A 27,294-nucleotide genomic window follows, 5' to 3' on the forward strand; every position below is an offset into this window, starting at 1 on the left:
AAGCTTGAAAAGCATCAGTTTACAAGCACAACTTTCATAAAGTTCTTCATGCTATGATTCTATGATTCTATGCTCTAGAAGTAAGGTTAGTTAAAAATAGGAGCTAAGTTGGTAGGCAACATCCAGTATCCTGTCAGTGTAAGGCAGGAGTCTGGCCTTGGCAGTGAGAATGTACACCCTCTCCAGGGCATTAGTGGTACACTTAGCCATTTCTGTCTGGTTTGTATAAACGTGTCAGAGACGCTTGGGCAGAGACCTCCCCAAGATGACTGACGCAGGCTGTTTATTGTGAACAATATCTAATTTATCAAATACATTTGAAGCTGCCTTAGTTTGCCCCAGTTTAGTTACTGGAATGCAAGAGCATAATCTGATGCCATTTCATCTCTGCATGATCAACCCATAGCATCAAAGAGTTACTGTATTAAGATCTGTTTTTCTTTGCATGTCCTCTGCACATGCCTTCTTGCAGATCAAGCTGCCTGTGCACCCTTCCACACTGCCAGTCGCTACTGGGCTGTCTTCCTTTATCTGTGGTTATGTTAGCACTGGCTAAAATCACTTGACGGAAATTTTGTTGCCTTCCTCCTGACCTGGAATTTGGTCCAAGCTGAAGAAGAACTGGTTCACACTTAGAAGCTTTCGAGAATAACCTGCATCCTCTTATTCCAAAATCTGCATTTCATCCCAAAGAGCCCATTTTAGGTTTCCTGTAGCAGTCTCTCACACCGCCCTGAACACACATTATTTCTGAGGAGATCTGTTCAGCCACTTGTCTCCCCTTCCTTGGGCCTGGGGATGTGTTTCCATCTGCTCAGTGCTGTGTGTACAACCAGACAGGGCAGACTGCTGGTTTTTGCATCAGTGAGTTTTTGAGAGGCCTCCAGCAGGTTGCAGGAAACACCTTGGGCCCCATTTGTCTTCTGGTTGGACTGGGGGATTATTTTTCTCCATGAACCATGTTGTCCTAACTTTTTCCCCTCTTTATGCTCTGCAGCCTCCTCCCCTTGGAGGTGCCGATCAGCCTGCTTTCTCCTATAGACCAGTACTGACCTTCTCTGTGCTATGATGCCACCTTGGTCTCCTCATCCATTCATTCTGACCCTCATCCGTGATTCCTCCCCCTCCTCCCCAGGCTGCCACTATCTCCTTCACCCTTGGGTGCCCTGGCAAAATGTGTTACTTGAAGTTCACACCTAACTTAGGCACAGCTTCCCTGTCAAGTTGGCCCCATCACCAGATACAACTCACTGATTTCAGAGCGCCAGGAAAGCAGCCTTCAAGTCCCCTGAATTACAAAAAGAGAGAGCAGTGTAACGTAGCAATCATCTCTGTCCAAAGAGGGAAAGGAAAACATATTCCTGCATCTTCACATACCTCCTACAGCTGCAGCCAGAGGATTTAGGGTTTAGGGGATGTTTTAGCAACATGCCTCTGCTCTTAGGCTGTGTTATTCCATGCTATCCATTACAGTACAGGGAAAAGAAAGCAGGAGCAATGATCAGCTTCTCCCTGTCATTCTGCTCACTCCTCAGTTTGACTACAGGGACATTCCTAGAGGAGGGTGTAGAGAAGAGCTGAGATTGCCTTTGGTGGGCAGGAAGCTTTGCAGCTGCCTTAGCCTACTTTGTGCAGCCCATGGTGCCCTCAGGGAGCTATATGAGTTCCCGGCTTGGAGCTGCTGTCCAGGGACACCCCCATCTTCCAGGTACACAGGGACACGCAACAGCCCCAATCTGTCGAGGGTAAATACTAGCCTCAGTTAACCCAGCTCCTGGTGAAAGCATGGGACATTTTGTGATGGCCACAGCACTGGCCAGTTGGGAGGACATAGGAGGAGCCAAGGTTTGCAGCGTCACCACAGTCCTCAGCTTGCCTCCCCGTCTTGCTGGAAAAATGCCACCCCAAGGAGCTGGGAAAGGGAGAGCTGCTGAGGGGAAATGCCCAGGTCAGCACTGCCCTGGGACCCCCATTCCTGGTTAAAAAGGGGCAGAGAAACAAGATCTGAGAGGCTGATGGGGGATATTTCCTTATATTGGTTTCCTGGAAGTTTCAGGTAGAAATAGAAGGAGTCTGTCTAAAGGAACCGCTTCATGGAACTCCCATTTATTAACAGCAATCCTAAGTGCATTAGAGCAGCTACAGATGGATCGCAGCACCATGTGTTGCTGTGTTTCATGTGCTAAGGCTGTGAATACGGTATTCTGAAGAAACACAACTCTTCCCTGCTTATTTAACTTTGCTTTCCCCAGATACACATACAGACACTGCAAACTCAGCATCAGGATTCACGCCACGACCAGTCTGTTTACTATTAGGAGAGTTTCATGTTCACAGAGCAGTCCCACGTGTAAATTTTTCACAATACCTTTCAGCTAGTCTGGCTCTGATTTCAGCAGAGAAACCACAGCGTAAATGGGTACCAATCAGGGTGCACTCGGAAAAGAAAATGGATTACCTGTGCATAACCTGCTTAGATATTTCATGGATGTTATTTAAGGAGAAATAGAGTTTTTTTACCATCCAGTATGGCCTTAAAGTGCCTTCAAAGAAATCCTGGCAGGGGAACGTCTCCAGATGCAGGAGGCAGCATGCACGCTTCTCCCTGTCTTTTCCCTCCCAATTATTATGTTTCCCTTTTGCCATCTCTCATCCTAAGGAATTTTAACTTAAAAGTCTCCTGGGTGACACATGGGGCAAGAGGATGTGGTGACTCGCAGCATCCTCTCATCCCCACACCGCATTCTTTGGCAGCATGGGTTGCAGGGAAGCAGGTGGCTCCTCATTGCTCTCCAAAGCCCTGCCTGAAGCTGGTGCGACATTAACCCTAACGCTGGAAGAACATCAGAAAGTGCCCAGGCATTTTGTTAGAGAAATACCCATTTCTGTCCTTGCTAGCTGAAGTTTAACTTGGTCAGGAAGAACTTGCTGCTGCTTCGGAGATAATTAAACCCATCTTCCCTCAGCCTGCTGTTTGTACACGCACAATGATACCATTGTTCAGAGTCATGCAACACATATGCTGACATTAAAGTGTTTAATCTTGTAGTACAGTATTCCATTATTTTTTGGACATCTGTACACGATAGAAAGGGTACGTATTAAGGGATTTGTTGACAAAGAAATGGCTAATGCTGATACATGTGTGGACTGAAAGGATCTTTCCAAGTTGTGTTCAGCAGCAGGGAGAGTGCTCCTTCCCAGGCCCGAGCCTGGCACAGATGTGATATGCACTGTTGCTATTACCACTTTTCAATTTATAACAAGGAGTCAGTGTTTAGAAGAATTTTGGAAGCTCCCTGTCGGGTTTGTGGCTAGGTGGTCTTGCTGGCAACACCACCTTCATGCTGAAAGCTGAAAAAATGAAGTGATGCTAAAGGAGGAATATTAACTCCAGAGGGCTTTCTTCCTTTCCCCTTTCGCAGCAGAAATGCTTAGCCCAGATTGCTTTGCAGAGTGAGCACTAAAGGATTTTGAACACCCCTGCTTCTAACTTATGGGGTTGCAGTCAGGATTTATGGAGTCTGGTTTTCATCTAATTTGAAATGAATGCATTAGTTCTGGTTTCTGCCCATGGATGGGGCAGGACTTTGCCCTGCCTCACACTGAATTTACCATGCAAAAAATAGCTTCTCACCTTCGCCTCCCTTCACCTGGCTGTAAAACGGGTACCTGAGCACTGAGCATTTTGGTGTAGGTTCCCTTCTGCTGAGCGCTGTTTTGGCTCAGAGCAGCCCCTTCTGCAAAGGGCGGATGGGGACAATACTGGTTATGAGATGCATTAATGACTTATAGAAAAACAGACTATTTTTTAAGTTAGCTTATCTCACAGACCAAAATCAGGGGTACATTTGTTTTTTCTTAGGTTTCTCCAAAAACCTGCAGTAAGTTTTAGATGAGTTGGAAAGCTCCAACCATCCCATGTAAAGAATCCCTCCAAATACTGTTTTTGTCACTCTTAAAAAAATAATCCCATCACACAGCCCAGGACATTTGCTCTACTCCATTTATAGGTCTCCCAGTTTATACTCTTTTAACTGTTTCTTCAAATATTTCTTTAACTGCTGCTTTAGCTGCCTAACGTCAGCAAGTAAATCTTGTAGCTGAGAGGATGGAGCAAGTGAAAACCAATCACAGTACTTCTCATTCTCAAATTCTTGCCATTATAAATTTCCTGCCACTGCCCCTGTTACTATTGCTGTCAAGCTCAGTGAGGAGGGAAACGTGTGGCCTGGCATGACATTATGGCAATCTTTATTATACTCCCTCTTTTCCTCAGAAAAATATAAGGAATGACCTTTCACTTCTTGGTCAAGAGGTAATCCCACTGAGACTCCGCTGTGGAGACTGCTGGATCCTTCCCATAATTGATTTCCTCCATCTTGAACCTCACTAACATAAGGAGAAATGGCCTGTATTTTACAAGTGAAATGGTGTTATCCACCAATTTAGAGACAAAGAAATGCAATTTATAGAGAGAATACTTAATGCCCACTAATTAGAATCCCATCAAGAGGCATCCTGAAAGTTTACAGCACAGTTTCACAACCTTCTCAAGCCCCAAGTCCAGGGGGTGGCCCTGCCCTCCCCTCTCCTATGCTGGGAGGTGCCTGGTGCTCCTCCTGCCACTGCTGCTCTTGAGTGAGCTGGATAAGGATGGGATCCACCTGAAAAGTCATCTGCTAAAGGGAAAACTGTTTTCCAGTTGAACACATTTCCTGACACCCCACTGGGGTGGACCTCCCCTTCTAAAGCAGTAACTTACATAGCCTGAAAATGCTCTTGGACCTGATGGTCCTAGGGCAGCTGGTTTCCAGGAGTCTCATGCTCTACATTGAAATGATGCAAGAGAGTTTCTGAAGTTTTGGCTTCGATCTCAAGGGGTGGTGATGGAGGGAGTTAGAGGTGAATTTTCTTGGAAAAATCAAACAAGGTTTAGCACTGCTGGCTGTCGGTGGTGTAACCATTCATGGGAACACTAACGCTAACATCTACCCACTGGCATGCTGACGAAATCATGCTCATTTTCTGTAGCTCTGCAGCTATCGGAGAGAAAGCAGATAAAGCTTTTCCTACCCACTAAACTCACCTACATGGCTTCTTCAGGCCCTGGGGCCCGCAGGCACAGGTAGGCTCTGAAAACCTGTTAGACCTTAATGCTGGAGTGTGGCTGGGTTGTTTTTGGCATCCAAATCCTGAGGGGTTACTTAGGCAACTGCTGATGGCTCTGCAGCCTCCTGCCTGGCTGAGAGGCTGAGGCGAGGGAGTGTTGTCTTTTGGAATCTATTTTCCTTTCACTTATCTTTCAGTCTCAGGAATTCAGGACCTTTAATCTATTTGAGATTAAAGTCCTTTACAAATCCCTTCTGGCCTTTTTTGGGAGTAAAGAAGTTACAGACACCCTACTGCACATTCCTTGCGGTGCTTTTTTCATGGTAAACGAGAAACAAGTAGCACTGTATTGTTGTGAGCACTACAATAAACGAGAGAACTACTCTTGAAGTGCTTTATAAAAACAATTAACATATTGTCAGGTGGAAACGTTAACAGGAAAATTTTAGTTTTTGCTTGTTTAAATATTCAAAATATATTCCAAGTGTGCCAGGGAGGAGGAGGCAGAATTACCAAAGCTTTCCCAGTTTGGCAGCCTGAGCACAAACCTATTCATCTGGTGTTTACTTTGCTTGTGAAAAAGAGATTTTTTACATCTTCAGAAAAAAAAAAGATCATAAAAATACTTAGGTAGCTAGATTGGCAAAAGTGAGGCCTCCCATGAAATCCATTTAAATGAGTGGAAATATTTCCATTGACTTCCCTGGGGTCTGGATTAGCTCTTTAACACGTTTGTAATAATTATTTTTTAACACAGTCATTCTTGGCAAATTATTGCTGTGATTCACTGGGTTTTTTGCTTGACACGTGGAGTTAGTGATTGACATTGTGCTACTGCACTCAGTACTAAGGCTAAAGCAGTCTGGTGTCTTTGGTGTGTGTAGAGTGTACCGTAATATTTGCTGTCATGTGTCATGCCTTGCCCACCATCAATCTGTATTATAAAACCAGTGTTCACAGAATGAGCTCAGGTTGGCTTTTCACTTACCAGGAGTAATTTACAAAGAAGCTGAAAATAGTTGGGGCTCTTGTTTCTGGTCTCAACATATTTTGCTGTGAAAATGACCAAATGTGGCACCCGTTCAAGTTTCCCAGGTTTATGCTGACGTGTCATTTGCTTTAGAAGTTTGGGTACCCTAGGGTGTGAAACTAGGCTCACAAGCTTTTCTATCCAGCAATACTTTTCTAGTACCGGTTTCAACTGTATTGCTCTGAGTTCTAGATGTCAACAATTACACTTTTTCATCTCTGCATTTGAATGTTTTCAAGTTTTGTAACTGAAAAGCACACATTAGGACATGTCAAAACAAGTAACAAGTATTTGTTGACATTTTATCTCCAGCTTTCCCATATTTTTGGATCTGATACTTGGCTACTTCACACCTGAATGCATGTATCCATCCTGTTTTCTTTTAACCATCCCCGTTGTTGCACAACTATACCATCCTGCCTCCTCTTGCATCACCATAATGCCACAACAGAGTCGGTTTGGGGAGACAAAAGACTTCAGAGAGATGAGAGCCATATCTGCATCAGATAGATGAGAGCAGTCTGTGCAGCAGTCAGATTGTGGATAGATAGTCGAGGCCAGACTTTCAAAGATTCTGAGTTTACTTGCATATTTGCAGCAGAGGTGTGGCGAATTTACTGATAACCACTAACCTAAGATATGTGCTTGTTTTGGTTGGAGCACCTTAATTATCCCTCACACTTTTTAGTGTCTTATTTTTGCATGAATCCATTCTCCGCCTCCATCCCACAGCTCTCAAGCCCCATCGTCTCAACCTTTCCTTTCCCAAAGGACTGTGCCAAAGGGAGTGTCTGATGATCCTCATCTACCGTAGCTACAGTTAACTGCCATACTCACCATGCCCAAGAGTTATTTTGCACCAGCAGATTTTGAGCCATGTGTTAAATTAGGTCAAAATTTGTCTGCGGTGTTTGTGCCTCCAAAATGCAATGCCACTTCTAGACATGAGGAGAGGCACGAATTTACACTTGTATCACCTGTGAGTGACTTTGGATTGTTTCTTTAGGGGAGGAAATCCACTGTTTTCCCAAGCTAAGGCACACATTCTGTTTTGTAGCCGTTATTTTTCAGGGGTGTTCTTCCATTTCATATTTTACAACCTTTGATTGCACATCCAGAGCTTTGGTTTCCTCTCCAAGCAGCTGTCTTGCCAAAGCATTTGAATTGTGACAGTTTCTGAGCTGGAATTTCCAATGTTTGAAATTAGGAACTGGGCTCATACCAGTCACATTCATTAAAAGCCTTTGGGTAGTAGTGATTTGTAAGAAGTATGAACCTGGGATAAACATGAGTTCAAATTCTTTACTTAGAAGGGCTATTAAGTATATCCGGCAAATACTCATACTGCTTGATGACTTTTAGGGGAGCATTTAACACATAATGGCTGACAAACAGCTGAAATTAAGTCCTTCAAGAATGACCAAAAGGTTCTCATTATGGTATGTTGTGTCAATGGGGATCATGGATTTTATAGATCTTTAGCAGAGAAACTACAGTTGTATTCGAAGAGCTGGAGCAATTCTCTCGACTGTTTGGGCGAACATTTAAAAAACCACTCTCCCTCTCCTTTTTTCTCCTAAAACACCACCTCCCTCTCCCCCCATTCAAACTCCTCAGGTAATTAATTGGAAATGACCCAGTTGCAGTGTTGTCAAAGGTCTGACTAACACCCATCAAACCCAGGAAACTCGGGCTTCTTGAGCACTCCCCTGCTTACCTTGTGCTGTTGTGCTGAAGGTATTACTGGGGTCTACAAAAAACACATGATCATATGTACTGTACCATATGTTCACAAATACCAGCACACAGCAGCATGAATTAAGGATAGGATTTCAGCCTTCATAATGAAGAGTCTTGCTTTTATGAGTACGAGTCAGACCCTTAACGTTATTTTAACATAGATTTTGGTGTTTAATTATGTAATAAGATTTACTGCAGTCATCTAACAGATGTTGATTCAGGGTCGGTGTTTCTCATAAATTAGTTCTGAAAGGATTTGTTACTTCTGGGTCAGCAGATAGGTCCAGAGTGCAAAGAAAAAGGGGAAAAAACAATAAACAGAGTTGAAGGGTTTCTTGGGATTCTTTCTTCAGTTACATATCCACATATTTTCATGATCTTGATGACTATAGCCACAGGAATGTTTGCTTTAACACTAAAGATGGCTCAGGCCAAAACCCTATATCCAAACATCTGCAAAGCATGGGAAAGTTCAAACTTCAGGGCTTTCTATTTTATGACCCTGGCCGTTAATTTTTCATACTAATAATGACACATTTTTCCTAGGGCTCTGCATTGGGAATCCCTGTGAACTCCAGCAGCACCTGAAAAGTTTCATCTTCATGTGTTTGTTGTCAGACTTTGTGTATCAAGTGCAGCTAAAGGCCGGTGTTGGCTGACGTAGTTGTCATCACATACATACCCTGAAAAGGTGCACCCGCCTTCCTTTGAAAATTCAGCCTTCCCATGTCTTTGGAAGCAGATCACACTGGTGCATCCTACTGCTAGACCTCTCTGTAATACACCCTGCTGGTGATCTTATCTGCAATATAACTAAAACCACACGACATTATAGTCATTCTTCTATAGTTGTGGTTAAAGGAACTACACCATATTAAAATACTTTTTCCTCCCCTGTATAATTTAGGTACAGGCAAATTCCTTTGAGGCTGAAATCGTACTCTTTATATCTTACTCTACTGAGACTACTTTGGAGGAAAGGGATTGGGGCACATTCTGTAGTGTTTCTAGGACTTACAGGGCAGTTTTAGCTTGCCAGGTGTTTTACAAATCGTCGTGAATATTCACAATATTCCTCTGCTTCAGGGTACGAGAGACTGAGTGATCTTCTCCAGGTTGTATGAGATATTCTAGGTAGAAGTGCAACAACTTTGTTCATTCAGTGCACGCTAAGACTGATGAACCTATAAAACCATTTGCTGAACTTAATTGCCTTTGCCTTGGAAAGTTTAGGGGTTTCATACCTAAAAAACTCCACTATGATGAATCCCAGCTATTAGAAAGAGCTCCGAAGTATTTCCCTGAACAGCAATCACACAGTGGCAAACTGCGAGTCCTGGACTCCTTGCAGGAGTAATGTGTGAGAGGAGGGAGAGCCTGTGGCCAGCCACTGAGCCCCGGCCAGCGTGTGAGCACTTGGACACAGCCCGGATCCCGGAGCTCCCCACGCTCCATCCCTGCCACAGGGGAGGCCCTCACGAGTGCTGATGTACATTTGTGCTGTGCAGCGCTATAAATCTAAATAGCACTTTCCAGACTTAGGCTTGAAACTCCTTTTTTTCAGGAGTAATTCCATTTAAGTCAATGGATTTACACAATGGATTTACCGCTGCCAGAAGAGAATCAGGCCTGTAGAAAGACACATTCTTTGCCAAGAAAATCTCAGAGCTAACTACTTGAATTGTGCAGTTGAGCTGCAGGGAGGTCAAGTGGACAGATGACAGGACTGGGACGTATGGGAAGTCCCTGGTTCAGACCTCAGCTCTTAAAATGTGAGGTGGAGTGACCTCTGGTGAGTCAGTTCATCTCCTTATGCCTCTGTTTCCCCATCTTCCTTTGTCTGACTTGCCTATTTAATTTGGAATTTGTTCCAAGAAGGGTGCTTCGCTTCATGTGCTGGGACAGGGCACTGACACCTCACCTCTCCCGTGCTGAAGGACAGTCAAGTCTTTCTTTCCTCACAACACTGACCCTCAGCATCTACAAGCAGTGTTACACACGACCATCAGCTGCCCGTCAGAAGACAGGAGACTGTCACTTGGTGGGATAACACAACCATCCTAACACTGTCTTGGAGGACTCTGGCACTTTCTGTTATTTCACAGTCAGGGTTGGGAGGTGGAAGAAGGTCCTTATCTGAACATTTGCTTCACAGCTCTGATCACTAGAGATGCTTTAAAATGAAAGCTTTGACCCTGCAGAGTGGGGCTGTGAGCTTGTGATGAATTCAGCTGACACCAAATGTGGGTCACTGGCATGAAAAGCATCAAGGGCTGGAATTTCTATATACTTGTGTGTGGGTATGCGTGTGCAATTTTCAGAAGCAGAGTCAGGCCAGGAACCAGCACTCCTGAAAAGCCCCATCTGTTTCTTTCAGCTCCTTCCCACAGCAGCTTGGTCGTTATCGGTGGCAAATGTCCAGAGTCACTTGTCAAGCATGAAGCTGCCAAAAATCATTAAAGCACAATGGTCACCCACACCCCATGCCAGCCAGCTGGAAAACTGTTTCAAAGAGAATCTGATAAACACATATATGCTTATAATAGCCCAGAGAGAATCATGTATTTCCTACATGCTTTAAGGAACCGAACAGCAGCATGAGATGCTGCAATCAGATATTCTTGCCCTTTCCTGTTGTGGCAACTCGCAAGCTTGTTTGATGGCGAGGGGAAAGGGAACAAAGCAGGTGGCTAATGAGCTGTTTTTCTGTTTCAGTGGAGCATGACAGAGAGTTTCACCATCAGCGCTGCCACTACCGAGAGTTCAGGTTTGATCTCTCCAGAATCCCAGAGGGGGAAGCGGTGACGGCTGCCGAGTTTAGGATATACAAGGATTACATCCGCGAGCGCTTCGATAATGAAACGTTCCAGATTAGTGTCTACCAAGTACTCCAGGAGCACCAGGGAAGGTGAGTGACCCACAGGGAAATCCCAGTGAAACTCAAGCACGGTATTTTCCTTCAGAGAGATGTGTCCAATACTCCTAGAAATACTGGTGCCATCAGGAAAAGTGTCTCAAGAGCTTGGTTTAGGCATCAGTGTTATACAGTGAAATCTCAGTCAATGCTAACGCATAGCTGCCAAGCATGATCACCCACCGAGGGCATGGGGGTACCCAGAGAGCATCCTCAATGCTTCCCTGGGAGCACTCAGTAGCTGAGGAGCCAACAAGCCTGGCTATAAGCTAGTGCAGGAAAAGATCATAAACTCAGAGTGTTTCAAGGTTTCTGGAAGACCTACCCTCTTCCTCCTGCCGCTTATGGATTCCAAGGTGGTGAAACCACATCCGAATGCTTCCTTTCTAATTGTAGCTTAATTACTAGCCTTTATTACCAGCGGCATTCGAGATCCCTAATTAACAAAGACAGATGACACCATGCTTTTTATATTGACTGATTGTTTTGCATGTGCAAAACTACAAGATGAGCTATTAAATCCATTCCAAGCAATTATTAATATATGCCAAGCTCCCTGACAGATCCTCCAGGGAACTTGAATAAGAACATATGTTCAATTTTCTCATCTGTTTTTAGTTCCAATTAATCAGCAATCCCCAACCATTTATCAAAGGCAGTTACTCTCATTTGCACATATTTCTTTTACGTACAGATCCTACCAGAAGTGTGATAGTATTTCTTTACATGAAAAGTATTTACAGTCACATGCTAGTCATAAGTTATTCTTTAGCACTGCTAAACATGGGGTAATAATACTAAAGCCCTAATTTAGGTTTATGAAAAGAGAACCACTAGGGATTTAAAGTGAGAAAGTCCAAAAGGGTAAGAAAAAAACAGTGTAATCGGGACTCTGGCTTTATATTTTTATAAGACCTAATAAAAATGCAGAAAAATGATGGGAAACCTTATCAACTTCTTTAAATGGTGAGCATTTCTACCGGCTTTGCTGTATGGTAAAAGTGTTCAACCACTGCTGTGTTTTCTCCAACATCCTAATTTTCTGGCTTAAAACTCAAGGTTTCCTTGGCCTTTCTAATTAAATGATTATTTGCAGGGTTTGGGGACTATGCTAATATTAAGCTATTTTTAATCAAACAATGATAATTTAAACTATCCATTTTAACCAGACTTTCTTAGAGGAGAAGACAAGCCACAAATGTGCACAGGACCCATTAGCTACCCTGCTTACCATAAGCATTTAAGTTTATTCCATCTTAGACTCTTCCAAAGATAGAAGCCTCCCTTTGCTGCATTTTGGGAGTTATTTAGGTACAAGTATGCAGGGATGACTTTTCACTCTTGAGAAGAGCAGAAACAAGAGATGTGTTAGCAGATGAAGAGGCCCTAACCAGAGTGTTGGGGCATTACAGGGGAAGTTTAGATTGGATATAAGAAGGAAATTATTTCCTGTTAGGGTGGTGAGGCACTGGAATGGGTTGCCCAGGGAGGTTGTGAATGCTCCATCCCTGGCAGTGTTCAAGGCCAGGTTGGACAAGGCCTTGGGTGATATGATTTAGCATAAGGTGTCCCTGTCCACGGCAAGTTGGGGTTGGAACTAGATGATCTTAAGGTCCTTTCCAACCCTAACGATTCTATGATTCTATGATTAGGGAATTGACAGAAACCTGCTGCTAGAGTAAACGTTCTTCATCAGATGTCAGGGAAGTCCAGATCCTGATGAGCGAGGTAGGTGCCCGCTAGCAATCTTATTGTCAGAATTAGGATGATATTTAGTGTCTTAATTTTACAATGATACAGCTGCAGGTTTGTTATCACTATGTTTAGAGAGGCTGCAACATACCCACTGGAGCCAGTTACGTGGGGAGCAGCAAATGTTTCTGCAAACTGTCTCCTTCACAAATTCTTATTCCTAAAGGAAAAAAGGTATGCAAAGGGCTGGCATAAACATGAAACACTGGCTGGAAGAGGTGAGAAATCTTGCTAATTATACAGATGTTCCAGCTACAAGATTAGATGCAATTTCACTGCATCATATTCACCACAGGTACACTTGTTTTTAACGAGTGTTCATGCATATTCACCCTTTGCATACGTTTTTGGCACAGGCAATGAAGGGTTTTGAAGAGTTTGTCCTGAAAAAAATACTCCTGTTGGTTTGGACTGACCAAAGGTAAAAATATTGTCACTAACATTTGTAAAAATATTTGCTCTTTTTCTGCATTTTTCCACTGACATTTTCCAACCGGCTCTGTCACAGACCAGTCATCCAAGGCAGTGTGTCATTGGGCAAGTGGAGAAAGAAAACAAACTCTCTCCGACGTTGATCAAAAAACACCCATTCACTTTGATGCTTCCTTGGCTGTTTGTCTCATCCTGAGCAGGCTGGAAAGTCAGACCCATCTGACGTTGTTAGCAACAAGAGCAAAACAAAGCCAAACCCTCCCCCCCACGCAGGCAAGAAAACCTTTGCTTGTGTTTGGCTTTGTAGATTCTTTTCCCTAAAGCATGGCAGGTACAATGGACAATAAAAACCCAAATGGCTTCCCTTTTCCCTGTGCTTTTATGGTGGTACAAGAGCAGTGGGATCTCCCAGGAGACTGCTGGAATTGCCTTTTGGGATCTGGAACACCAGGTACTCTCCAGTCCTGAGCACCTCCTGCTTAAGGTCACCAAGGGACAGAAGCTCCCCCGAGGCAGCTGCAGCATCATTTGTCCTTTGTAACACACCAACACACAGCAGTGATCAGGACAGCTTCTAGGGACATGAAACCAGCACGGGATGCAGCTGGAAAGCCCAAGCTGCGGCTGACTGGATCTGTTTTCCTTTGAGAGCGAAGAGACTATCTGATACACTGAAGGCTTGATTTTCAGTTAAACCTCAGATGAGCCTCCAGTTTGGAGGGTGTGATGGTGTGCCCTCAGTTCAAATAAAACATGAGTACGAGCAGTTCAACAATTAACGACTTGCTTTACGAGTTCAGACAGGTTGGCAGGTATCTAACCAGCAACAGCTCTTGTCTGCAATTTATTGTCAGTGAAAAACACAGGCATCGGTTTTTCCAGGCAAACAGCTGCACCCACAGCACATTATTCCTGAAATCCTGCCCCTCAGTAGTACTGACGTTTAAACACAGAGTGGAAGTTCTCCTCCATCTGCCTGCTGAGTTGTGGGCAGACAGACACCTAACAACCTTGCCCTGACCTTTGCAGCAGAAGGGATGCCATTCTGGACTTTGACTGATAGACATTATATCTCTGTCAGACTGACGATGTTATTACAGGTGTTTATGGGGAATCAGAATAAATAATCAAATACTCTTTCTGGCCTTTCCAAATCTATGAATTCATTGCAAGGCGAGCTTGTCAAACTGGCCAACATCTCCTTTATAAAAAGGCATGTATGGTATTCCTTAGGCACACAGCATCTCAGATCTAAACTTTACGCAAACAAGTACATTCATGAACAAAAATGTTCCTTATATCATAAACACTGTGCAAACAGTTGCTGTTTTGACTAATATAACATGTCTCAAAGCTTTCATGTGCATAACAAAGTTCAGTGACTCATGTTCAACTTCTGTTTGGTCTTCATGGTCTCACCCAAAAGGCTGGGAGAGAGTTTTATAAAGCCAGTGAGCGGCTTGAGAAGGGTGCGGAGCAGCAGGACATCAAGTCCCTGTTTGTGGTCACTAATCTCGCTAGTGGGAACTAAAGGTTGTCATCAGGGATCTGGATGCTGCCCAGACCTCCAACTCCTCCCTCCTGGGTGCTGCAGGAAAGCAAAGCAGATTCCAGTACTAGGGAGTGCACGTCACAGGGCACGAGGCTTGCTACAAGGTGGTGAAGGTCATTTATCTTAGTCACCTATGTAGGGAATGTTAAAATAAAGCTTATAGATATGAGCCTGAGAAAAATGATTGAACTTTTACAACACAATCATGGAATAGTTTGTGAAATAATTTGCAAAGGAAATACCTGTTGCCTTCAGACTCTCCCTATTGTTGTGAGCAATGGCCAAAGCAAGAATTTCAAGGGGACCTAAGTGCTGAAGAGGTGTACAGGTATGCAGTGGGATTTCTAACAGCAGCCAAGCAGGTTGGATACCTAACTCCTATTGCAATGGATTGAACTTGTGTGTTTTCAGGAAGTTCCCATGGGGGTTTGGGGTAGATTATCAGTCAGGGCATCATCCGCAATGTATTAACCTGAAGCTGCAGAAAAGATGTAGGTTGCGTAGCTCCCTTCAACACAGAGCTCGATCCTGCCCATCTGTCTGCACCTTTAGAAGCTAAAATACCTTGGCCCAGAGTTACATCTCTGATTTCATTGGATCCAGCACTTGCACTGTGGAGTAAATCCCAACCCCTTTGAAGTTGATGGGAGTTCTGTTACTGGGAGAATAAAGCCAGGTACTTGACCAGCCTTTGGTAATTGAAATGTAGTTGCTACGTGTTCACTTTATGGCCATTATGGATTTCACAGGCTTCAAAGGCAGTGGATGGTTTGAATGCTCATGTTACCAGCCCTACAGAAAAATAAGATCTTGCATGATGCATTCCTGGGTTTGACTTGCAGCTGGAACGCTTTAGTTTGTGCTTCAGACTACACCACTTCTGCACCCAGATCAAACCTGAGCCCTTTCCAGACCCCCTTTTCCCATTGATTGGAGTCTGTTTCCATGTTGTGGGTTGAAACATGTAATTCTAGTAACGAAGGCTTAGGCCCACCCGGCCCGTGAAGCAGATGTGCCACTCTTCTGGAGCTTTTTTAAGTACCAGGGTGATCTTTCCAGGGATGGTGCTTCAGAGAAGGGCACAGTTTGTTTTAATGTTGTGGCCCAGCACCGTGACAGTATCTGCAAGTACTGACACCATAGAGGAAGGTGCTGACAATAGCTTTGATTTTTATTTTTATGGTGACTTCTCTGCAAGTCAGTTGGTGACTGTGCTCAGCTCTTAGCAAGTAGGGCACTTTAGTTCTTTAAGAACAGAGCTGCATCTAGTTATCCCTTTCAGACCATTCCTAAAAGCCACTACAGCCTGCAAAACCTCTGACAAATCTTGAACTCACTTAGCAAGGCACAACTCTTCACAGGCACTTGAGTAGCTGCAGGAGGCATTTTGCATAGCCCAGTGGGCTCTTGCTCAGCTAAGTGATGCACTAATGAACAGCAATTCAATGCTGAATAGAAACAGCTGGATATAAAGTGTCAGATGTATATAACCTCATTTCTCTCAGCACTGCTTTACAAGAGGCTTCATATTTAGGAAACATGTTGCATCGCTCTGTAACAAACTCCCATTGCCCTCTTAATCAGTCTTTGAAGCCTAGATCTTACCCTTCTCAAACACTGCTAAGAAAGGGAACACCAGAATTAAGAGTCTGGTGAAATTTTACAGTGAACGTAATTTCTCCCAAGATTCACCAAAACTCAGAGATCTCTTTCAGCAGCAGCACAGCCAATTTGCAGACCAGTCCCTGGAAACCACCTCCAGCAAACTCTATTCCTGCTGTGGCCATCCCTTCACCTGGAGGAGACTCCAGGCTGTGCCTGGCTGGTGGCTCCTCCTGTGGGCATGGGGAAGACTTTTATCAGTGGGGAGGGAGAGGGAAGGATAAGCAGGATCCCAGGCAGGGAAGGGAAGGTGTGGGAGGAGGGCTGCACCAGGTCTGTGTACTGAGGGTGTTGCAGACGTGCCAGGGAGAGGCCCAGGGAGATCCTGGGGCCCTCTCAAAGTAGGAAAGTCTGAAAAATATTTTCCTAAGCTTGTCTTTGGACAGCTGCAGCCGGCTTTGAGCAATGACACCAAGCGAGCTGGAATCTGGACACTGCGGCTTTCTAATCCAAACAGATGTCTTCTAACCCTGCATCTCCTCTCACCCTCCCAAGATGCCCTTTCTGCCTTCTCCTACCTCCACCTGTTCAAACCTGGATGTGAATTGCCCCTATTCCCCCATGCCAACTGTGCCCGTGGGCTGCCTGGCAGTAAACTTGCTATCTTGCACCCCGATGGCCCCTCTAGGGTTAGAACACCAGTCAAGAGAATAGGATTGTGCTCCTGGTTTACTGGCTGTGGTTTATATGTCAAGTCAGTAAGACATTTAACATACCCGTGCCTCGGGTTTCCCACTTTGAAACAGAAGCAGGAGGGTTGACCCATGTCTATAAAGCTGTTGCAAGTTATCACAGTATGGTTATTGTTTGAAATATCATTAAATCTGTAATTCCTCAATCTAGCAGGTAGGGATTAGAGCAGTGCAGCTGCTGGCCAGCCTTGGTGTGCTCTTTGGGCCTGCACAGTACCTGAATTTGGGGATGACAGGGGACTTGCAGGACCTGCTGGCAGTGGCCCTGGGCTGGCTGCTCCAGGACACAGCCAGGGCTCCAAGTCTGCTCCCAACCCAGAGTGCCAGCACATCACAGAAATCAGCTTGTCTTGCAGTGTAAGGAAAGCTGCAGTCACCTTTGCTGCTGCCGCTGCCTGTCCTTCGTCCCATTTATTTTTATCCCACTTGGAAGTGCTCATTAGTGTTTACTACCACTTGTCAAACAGCAGCTTGAAATAACAGAGCTGATGAGGGGGATGGGGAAGTGAGTGAAGAACACGCACACAAAAGTAGGGGCTGTTTGGTAAAAAGACTACTCTAGGGCAGCATAGACCTCGTAGGTTTATAAATGCAGAGTTTCATCTCCTGTTCTCTCTTGCTACTGAAGAGCTGCCAACTCATATTTCCACCAAGTCTCTCTTCCATGATCTTCCTCATACCCCAACTTGTCAAGGCAGATGATAGGGGAGATGCTGCACTTATTTTTAGATACCTTTCTAGTGTTTATGTCTTCAAAATAAAGTATATCCTAGAGGCTGAAAAAAAATACCCCAGTTAAAAGCAAAGAGCCCATGCTTCACGGTTGTTCATCCTTTCTCTTACTTTAGAATTATCACATTGCAATGTGGTAACTCTCTTCCTCACTGTTTCCTTTCAGGGTACTTTTACTTGCCTTTTCTGCATTTTGTTTCCCCTTGTTTTTCCACTCATCCCCACATTCCAGTCTTTCTCTCTTCCACTAATCACCTGTGATTCCTTTTCTTGCCTCACTCATGCCATCAGCCCTCCATGGCCCTTTTAGTAGCTTGAGCCCTTCCACTTCCATAGCTCCAGACACACATGCATAGTCCACAGCCACCCTCACTGCAATGCTTCTCACTCACCTTTGAGTCTAGAAAACAACAAGTTCTCTAGGGCAGATTCACAGACCTCACAGCAGTTACATGACCTGTAGACAAGTTTCTGGGAGTGCTTTCTAGTGGAGGTGATTCTCCTTTCTGGTATCCAGTGCCAGACACTACCAGAGCTATTGGTAGGCAAGTGCTAACCTCCTGTCCTCATCTTAGGCTCCACTGATAGCCTGATGCCAGAGAAAACTGAGCTGAAATCCCTGAGCTCTTATTGTTGCTGAAAGCTTTGACGCTCCCGCTGATGTCAGTACTTTGAGCACTGAGCCATTTTGATGTGGTCTCAACAAAACATACTTGTGGTCTGGATCCAGACTTCATAATTTGTGTAACTCTAATCTCAACATTAACATTTCCATGTCCCAGCTTAATTTTCTGTAAAATGAGGATCGTGTGCGTTTTGCTATCTTGGTCTGCTAAGCAGTTTGGTATAGTTCCTCACGTGCTCTGAAGTTCTCAAATGAAGGGACTGAATGCACAGCCAAGGAACCAAAGGGCTTTTCTGCCTCCTGGTTGCAGAGCCATTACTGAGTCCCTCCAAGAACGTTCTAAATATGCACACAGTTGTTAGGTAAGGGACCAGTGAATGCGATTTGCACTAGAAACCTCCTCCCTTTGTACTCAGATCTTTATCTTAAAGCTAAAACCCAAACCAGCCATATTAGTTAGACTTAACTAGTACTATCCCATATGACAAGTTATTAGATGGAAACTCTCAGAGCACATTTGAAGTCTGAGGGGAGTAATGTTTCTCTGCCATTTTTGTCGTGTCTAACAATGATGTCTAAAGGGCTTGCTGCCTATTAGCTAGTGATGTAACATTGAGCATTTCACGTAAGGAGAGGTTGTTCTTTTTAAAAGAACAAGAGGTTTCTTTTCATTGGAACAGGCGCCACAATCTCAGGAGCCTCTGCTTGCAGCTTCAGTCAGGTTCTGCATCCTATTCCTGGCCACTGCTGGTGGGCCAGAGTGGAAAGTGCTAATCCAGGAGTGCTTGAACTTCTCGAGAGAGCATCTGACATGTGGTCTTTTTGGGTCCAAATGTTCCAAGTGTGTGTGGGAAGGACGTTTCCCTTTAGTGGGTCCCTTTGATCTCTCTCACTTCAAGCTTCCCCTCCAGGCCTATTGTTTGCACATTGCTGTAACTACAGGAAAACAAATGCATTATACAATTTCCCAGACTGACTCACCCTGGTACTTGATGCCTCATGTTGTCTGGTTACCCTGATTGCATCATGTCAGCATGGGAAGCTTAAAGTCTGGTTTTTCTGAGTAATAATGCTGCATTTGAGCAGTAGCTAAAACCAAAAAAAATACAGTTATCATTATTGCTATTATCTTCAACCTGCAAACTACAAGCAAGAAAAACCACGCGAGCCAAGTCCCTATGAACTAAACCTTGTGTGAATCATGAGTTCCAGTCAGGGGCCATGCTTAAATGATGCAGTATGCGAATATAAAAACTCTTTACTTCTGGAAACTTGGACTCAGCCATTGGAATGGGCCAATCCGTACTACTCCCTCGTCCCTGGCTCCTCTGGGATGCGTTTTGTTCAGAGTGTTGTAAACAGGGAAGGATGGGAGGTGTCCACGAGGCTGTGTCATGCACTGTGGGAACCCGGCCATTGCTTCTGGGTGGGGATGAAACCCCAGGAAATTTGTCCCCCGCTTACAGTTCAAGCATCTTATGTTCTTGTAGCTGATGTCTGTGGAGGGAGGGGGTTATCCGTCCTCAGCTGTCCTAGGTGCACCCAGCAAAGCTGACTGAGCTTCAGGCAGCAGATGGGTTGAGCCTCTCCATTGCTGCAGCACAGCCCCTTCCTGAGCCACCCACTTCAGCTGCCCAAACTTCTACTGAAATACTCGCCATACACAAGAAAGAGTTGCAGCACATTCCATTCTAATGTAGGGCTTCTTCCACAAACCCAAACTCTGCTTAAAAGAATGCAAAACTCCCTTTCCTCCCATGCCTTCCTCCATGGCAGGGACATGCTCGGTGGAGGGAGGAATCACAATCATTATAATCCTGTATCTGCAAAACATCTCTTGCAAGCATCAGACCTTGCTTCCTCTTTGTGAAACAGCTGACAGAAAGCCAGTGCTTTTCCTTGGGCTGCCACATGCAACACGCAACACTAACTGCACCCTCAGCAGCATTTGCTCTATCTACGTATCCAGCTGTGTGGCATCCACAGGTATGGTGCATTGGTGAGGAAATGGCAGAATCCTTCTCTTAATGCACCCTGGATGATGTGCTCACCATGTGCTTCTGATTTCAGAAGTTTAATTTCATGTAAGCAATTGCAAAGCCAGAGGCAGTGGCATCTATTAGTTGATGGAGGGAAGACATCATCTCTTACATGCTCTGGGCCACTAAGGTTGAAAGGGAAGCTAGATAGTAAAAAACATTGCAATAAAACTCCATTTCTGTTTTGAGTCAGCTGTGTGGGATAAAAGCCTGTAATTTCTTGGTATCTCACAGGACAGAGAATCACTAAAAGCTACAAGACAAAAGCCTCTATGCTGACAGCACTTCTCACATTCATTTTTGATTACTGGATATTTCATGCAAACAAGAGGCATTGTGTAAACTAAGTTAAATATATCTATTTGCACTGACAAATCAATAGAGACAAAATTAATAAGGCCTTCTTTAAGCTTTGAGGACATGATTAAAGGGTTTTCCAACGCGAGTTCTTCATTCAAAAGGATATAATTACACTTAAAGAAGTTATCATGTTTGTGCGCTGTCAATACAAAAGCAGCTCTTACGGGACTTGTCTAGACACTTCCACCGTGTTTCTTTGTTCTTCTTGTAAAGTCATTTTTTTTTTTATGCAGTAACTGCACAGTATCCAATTTTTTTCATCCAAGTTCTAGGTCTTTCTTAATTTCTGACAAAGGAAGTTTCCTTCCTTTGCAGAACCTGTGCTTTCTCAGATTTTCATTTATAGAACTCTGCCAGGCGGTGTTTGGTAAATCCAGGCTGATTTCACCCTTTTCAGACACATGAAATCCTCTCTAATTTTGGATCGTTCTCATTTTCTGGTATTAGGTTCTTCAACAAGAATAACTCGGCAGCGGCCTTTCAAAAAAGTGAAGCAATGAACTGAAAGCAAATTGCCACCCAAAGTAACGCAGACCTATGACTGTGCAGAGGGTTATTGCCTCAATGCATTATCTGTAACCTCAGACGAACACATTAAAAAAAGCCATTACATATGTTAATATATGCACTCTCGTGTTCCAGCTGGCTTGCACCAATGCTACAATTATGCATAAAAGTCAGGAAATGATGTGTGGAAAGGATAATGAGCAGCATTGTCTGCCCAATTACCAAGTTTGCATATGCAAACAATAATTTTGCGAAGCTGTGCCTGGCAAGCGCTTGTTCCGAAGTTGTGTCAGCAGCTCTCAGGTTAACTGTAACAGCAGAGTAACCCAAACCCACCTCAACTCGGCTTCAACCCATCCTCCCTTTTTTGAAGGGAAGTGCTTCATCTGAAGGTGATTAGATGGGAAAACGTGCCAGCCCAGCTCTGGTGGAATCTGCCTATCGCCAGAAGGCTTAAAGCATATATGTGGATGCCTATAGACTCTCCAGAGGAAAGCGAGGGTAACTGGGAATTACACTGTTGTTTTTCAGGGATTCAGATTTGTTCCTGCTTGATTCTCGGACGATCTGGGCTGCAGAAGAAGGGTGGCTGGTGTTTGACATTACTGCAACCAGTAATCACTGGGTGGTGAATCCCCAACACAACCTTGGCCTGCAGCTGTCCGTGGAAGGCATTGATGGTGAGTGCCAGACACCAACATCAATCAGTGAGTCTCTGTTTCAGGTACAAGATTCCCAGCCAGGGGAAGCCTTAAACATTCAGTACTCTTTCCTTTGAGCAGAATTTATTGAACATGTGCTTCCTGAACTTGCCTAAAATGGAGATAGTCATTCAAATAATGCATAAACAAATTTCAGATGAAGGATGTACTCAAATGCTGTAACAGACTGGTAACCTGCCTGCAGTCATTTCAGTATTAGCCGTGCACACCTCCCTGTCAAGGTACATATACTCTGCTAATTTGCAAGTAGTGCAGTCCAGTGGAGGAGAGAGGAATAAGCTTTGGTATGTGCAGAAAGACAACCAAGGTGTAAAAGACTGGTGTTAATTGGCACAAAAGTCCTTTTAAATTCAGAAAACAGCTAGGAACCATTTTAATTTCCTTTGCAGTAGAAAGGACTAGTAAAGTCATGTCTGGTCGAGACTCCAGGGTCCGCAGAGTGCTTATGGTAAAAACCTGTGAGGTGTGGGATTAGGTGGGAAGTTCTGGCTCTGAAACATCTCCAGGAAAGATGTGTTTAGAATTAGGCAGGGAATTCTGCTAACCAGGTCTTAACTAAAAAGTCATGTTTGTCTTAAAGTTAAAATGTTCACTTGGAGGCTTGTACAAGGAAACCAAGTTAGCCTGGATCTTCTGGGGTTTCGTAGGACCCGAGACCACCCGAAACTGCCTGGCTGCCGTACAGGAGAGATTAAGCAAAACCCTGTTCAAAACTATTGTATATACTCCAAATGTAGTTATCTAAGGACGTGTTTTTATCCTCCAGATATTCATCAATGCTGTTGGGGTTTAGGCAACACTCTAAACTTTTCCAGTATGTGGTATTTTGCATGAGGACCGTGCAAAGCAGTTTTGAAAGAGGCACCTTACCGTGTCCATTTACACAAAAGATGATTTTACTTATGTGAGACCTGCACACCGAAAAGTGTGCAGGGTTTGTTTTAACCTGCCCTTTCTGAGTGATCAGTGAATGCAGAAACCCAAACACAGACACAAAGCAGGAGCTTCACCATGGAAGTTACTAGTTCCCACCCCAATGACAGATGCCTTTTGCCATCTTTGTTCAAAGATTCAAATTCAACCTGATTTACAAGTTAAGATTAACGCTTAAAACAGTAAAGCAAGTTAACAGCCAAGACAAGCTTAACCTGTTTTCAAACACTTGTCCTTATTTTTAGTTTCTAGCTTGCCTCCTAAATGAAATACTCGGAAGTGCAGAAGTTGTGTCCATGATCATGGCACGTTTACTCAGCTGTGGTTCATATACAGGGAAGCCATCAAGACCCAAGTGCAGAGCCCACATGATAGCTGAAAGTAGGCTTAATATCTCTAACCACCATGGGTACGCTACAGTATCACACACTTTTCTACCAATAAAGCCTTATCACACTCTGTCCTCCCCCATCCTCACCTAGTGATCTTACAGCAAAAGTCAGTCCTGGTTTTCAGCATTAAGGAGGAAGGCAGCTGATTTATGAATCTGTTACAGATTTCTGTAGAGACTTTTCAAGATCCTGCATCCAAGGAAATGCTGCAACTTTGCATACTCTTACAGTAACTCTGGCTGCTCTCCTGGAGCTATTAGAAGTGGACCCTTAAAAGCATACAGCCAGATCTATCGCAGAGAAAGCTTTCAAAGACAGACTCCCAGGTTCAGTCTCATCTGTTACTTGACTCAATGAAAATTAGGAATCTGATTATTTTTGCTGCACTCCTGAGAAATCTAGCTGAGTTTGGATGTGGTTTCAACCCTTTGAAAAGTAACTTGCTGCTTTCTCAAAGCAAATTAACAAAATACTTTAATCAGCCTGCCATTACAGTTAGAAAAGCCAGCTGCAGTGTTTAAAAGGTAAATAGAGAGATATAAGACCCAGTTGTGTGCTTGTCTTCTGTAACCGAGTCCCTTGGCAGCACACCTTTGCACTCATGTTTCTCCACCATACACTTGAAATTTTCTTTCAATTTTTGAATGGCAAGGATGTGTCCTTCCTTGCTCCCCAAGTTTCCCTTTGGATTTAGACCAACTGTGTGTCTGAGAGCTGCTTTTACACCTGGACTGCATATGAAAATCACATGCTGCAGACACAGCAGGATTTTGATGCAACACTGTACACTTGGACAATCCCCAGAGCTTGAAGTGAATTAGGTAAAAAAACCACCCCAACTTTTCTTTGTGTCTGTCATTACACAGAGATCTGTAATCACAGAGCCAATACAGTCTATTTAAGAAAAATTCTGACATTGCAAGCACTGTCCAGATGAAATTATGCAAAATAAATTGATTATTGTATTTCTTTATAATCTTGCCAACTAAGTCTATCAACAAGTAGAACTAGGCTGGAACCAAAGGGTATTTGTTTACTCTTAGAAAATGGGGATCAGCTCAAGCAGCAAGTGAAAGGACAGTCACCTTCAGTGAGCTCTGAGCCCAGCACCCAGGAACACCCCTGCCTGCTGAGGTTCACTTTGTTACTTAAGATCTTAAGTTTGACAGTATTTAAAAAGCAGCTTCATAAAAGCAGATAAAGCTGCACCCTCTGGTTCAAGTGTACATCTTTAGTTCTTTTGGGAGAAGTTTATCATTGTCTCATGGTGACTACACATGTGTCCTTGTGTTTAACCTTGCTTTCTGGATGTATAGGAAAGTTAAAGTGGGTTTTCCCCATCTTTATTAAAAAGAAATATGCTACTTTGCATACAGAGCATTACACTGCCACCATACTGGTCCTGAAGATGACATGCTGATGCTGCACACAAGGAATTAATTGGTCAGATGCTACTTATCACTGCACTAATGCAAATCCATTAAACGTATCAGTGTGAAGTCAGGTCCCCTCACTCCATACTGCTGCCCTACTCCCTAGAGGCACGGTAAAGGTAAAATGAGTTACACTAGAAAAACCACAGCCATAGATGTACTTGCTAGTTTAAACAGCTTTGGGAAGCAGAAAGGCTTTGAAGGGCAAGAAAAAGCCCGAGGAGCAGCACTCAGTGAGCAATAACTGCTGCAGCTGAGCTTGTTCTCAGGAAATAAGGCTTCGATCTGGCAAAGCCTGAGCACAAGTGGAACTACTTACCTGTTTAGCATCAGCTACTTGCTTAAGCACTTTGTGGGCTCTGCCTCCAATGTTTAAAATGAAAACTGTTTGGACAAGCTTCCGGAAAGCAGCTTAAGCAGAAGGTGAAGTTGTTGATACATGTCCACATATAAATGTACCTATGTGGGTTTTTACGTGTGCTATTTTTGCCCAAGCTTAACTGGTGCCCCATCCTGAGATTAGTTTTGCTTTATCTAGTTTGCAAGGCCTGGCCATGCCGGGCACTTGTACTGCTGCCAAGCTCCCATTAAAACACCTCTTGAAACAGTCCTCTCCACACATCCCATGTGCTGCAGCTTGGGACTTGCTCACTGGGCTGCACACGTGTAGAAAGAACTTCAGCCAAGGCCAGTTCATTTCTTGGCCTTGAGCTTTGACCACAACCCCCTTTTTCTGGGTCTGTCACACCAATCTTTTGACCACATACACAAGCAAAGATGGAAACACTCCTATAAAGACACTACTTTATAAATAAGCCTTGGCATTTACTCATCTTAAAACCAGCAGTTACAGAATATTACCTAGAAATATTGCAGGTTATCAGCTTCTTTTCACATAGTTGTGAGAAACAGGTAAAATAAGGACTTTTTTATTTTATCAGGAGTCTGTAGAGCTCCTCCCCTGCTTTCCCTGGCCAGGCTGCCTTTCAGGGCTTCTTTAGGAAAGAACCAGCTCTCCTTTGGCATATTTGTTTTATGGCTGACAAGGCCCAGTCCTGCCCTCAGCAAAAGGATCACAAAAGCCATTAACATAACTTCGACTTAGCAGCAGTACTCAGCTGCTTGGAACAGGATAATTCTGGATGTCACCCCTGCATTTCACAACAGCGCCCAGAGAGAAATATTGAGTTTCCCCCTTCCATCCCCCCCTCCTTGCAGTTTTTGTAAAGAACTGATTTCATTCTGCAGATAAACCACCTAATCATCTTTTACCAAAAATCAAATTGCTGGAAAAGTCCAGGATGATGGAAACACGAATAGCAATCAATAGCTTTGCAACACAATTATCAAGTACAGTAGTGCTGAGATACAGCAATAAGCAAAATGTCTCTAAACATCTGACGTATTTGTTTCTCTCAGCTACAGTGTATCTGGAGCTCTGTCAACATTTTAAAAGAGGCATTTTTATTTTAAGTTAATAACCTTCCAGTGGGAATTTAGTGTTCCTATGGGCTGAGTTTATGGCTCCTTTAATAGGATCACTTCAAATTATGGGTTGGTGAACTTAAAGAAACCCCTCTAAAGAATGCAGGAAAAGTTAATGTTAAGTGGATTTAGGGTAAAATAATTATATGTAGGACTATTTTATGTAACTTTTACATGGAGATATAAAATGAAGTTAGCTGCGCTGAGCTGCTTTTGTCAGAAGCAGCTTTGCCGATCAAGCCCAGGCCCTTTGTGGATTGTCACATGCTGGGAATCACCTTTACCAACCAGAGAGCAGCTCTTCTCCTTGCTACCCTTACTATGTCTGCTCAAAATGAAAAGTTACTGCAGGCTCTCTTACCACTCCATTCTGTTATTAAGGGCAAAGCATCAATCCCAAGCTGGCGGGTCTTATTGGAAGGCATGGCCCGCAAAACAAGCAGCCATTCACAGTAGCCTTCTTCAAAGCCACCGAGGTCCATCTCCGCAGTATTCGCTCCACAGGAGGGAAGCAAAGGAGCCAGAATCGATCAAAACCACCAAAGAACCAGGAAGCTTTCCGGGTGTCAAACATGGCAGGTACAGCACGGGTTGTTATGTCTGTTATGATGATCTGTTTGTTGTCTCTCTGGTCTGCTGCTAGTGTTCAGCTGCAGGTTTGAAACTACTTGGATTAGGGATTATTGCAAAAAACTTAGAAAAATAATATTTCTTTGAAACAGTGTTAAACTGAGCGATTTCTTAATCCAGTCATTTTTAAAAAGGCACCTAACCAGAAAATCTCCTTTTCGCCCACATGAAAAAGATTCTCATTCCAAAATGTAAGATAATTACACTAAAGCAATGAGTAGGTGATCAAAATAAGGTATTTCAGTGGATCTGAATCAAAATGCTGTAGATTTGCAGAGTTTGTGATTTTAAGTTTAGCCTCCAAAATGTTTAGTAGCCCCAAAACTTTTGCGTGCAGAGGAAGCTCCATTGATTGCTCAGGACAACTGCAGCTATTCTGGGGAGAATCCTAATATGGAAGAAAACTCCATCAGGCATTTGAAATAGAAATGTGGCTTAATTATGAGATACCTCAGAATAATGGGCCCCTGGTGACCTTCCCAGCAGGAACCACAGCACAGGGCTAGCGCTGCTGAGGGCAGTAGCAAATTCCAGCTGTATTCCTCTGAGT

General features: G+C 43.8%; 2 protein-coding genes across 3 annotated transcripts in view; both read left to right on the forward strand.

Annotated features, from left to right (window-relative positions):
• Positions 1 to 27,294, forward strand: part of LOC134156177 (uncharacterized) — a 165,448-nt gene that overhangs the window by 102,443 nt on the left and 35,711 nt on the right. The window lies entirely within an intron of this gene.
• The window catches only part of BMP7 (bone morphogenetic protein 7), a 47,040-nt gene that overhangs the window by 13,724 nt on the left and 6,022 nt on the right, over positions 1 to 27,294 (forward strand). For both annotated transcript variants that reach the window (XM_062604009.1, XM_062604010.1), the window contains exons 2-4: positions 10,598 to 10,790; positions 21,681 to 21,829; positions 26,496 to 26,693. In XM_062604009.1, coding sequence (XP_062459993.1) covers positions 10,598 to 10,790; positions 21,681 to 21,829; positions 26,496 to 26,693 — 540 coding nt within the window. The remainder of the gene's footprint in view (positions 1 to 10,597; positions 10,791 to 21,680; positions 21,830 to 26,495; positions 26,694 to 27,294) is intronic.

This window comes from Pezoporus occidentalis, unplaced genomic scaffold, assembly GCF_034315485.1.
Source record: "Pezoporus occidentalis ecotype Australia unplaced genomic scaffold, CSIRO_AGI_Poc_V1 ctg83, whole genome shotgun sequence".
Lineage (NCBI taxonomy): Eukaryota > Metazoa > Chordata > Aves > Psittaciformes > Psittacidae > Pezoporus > Pezoporus occidentalis.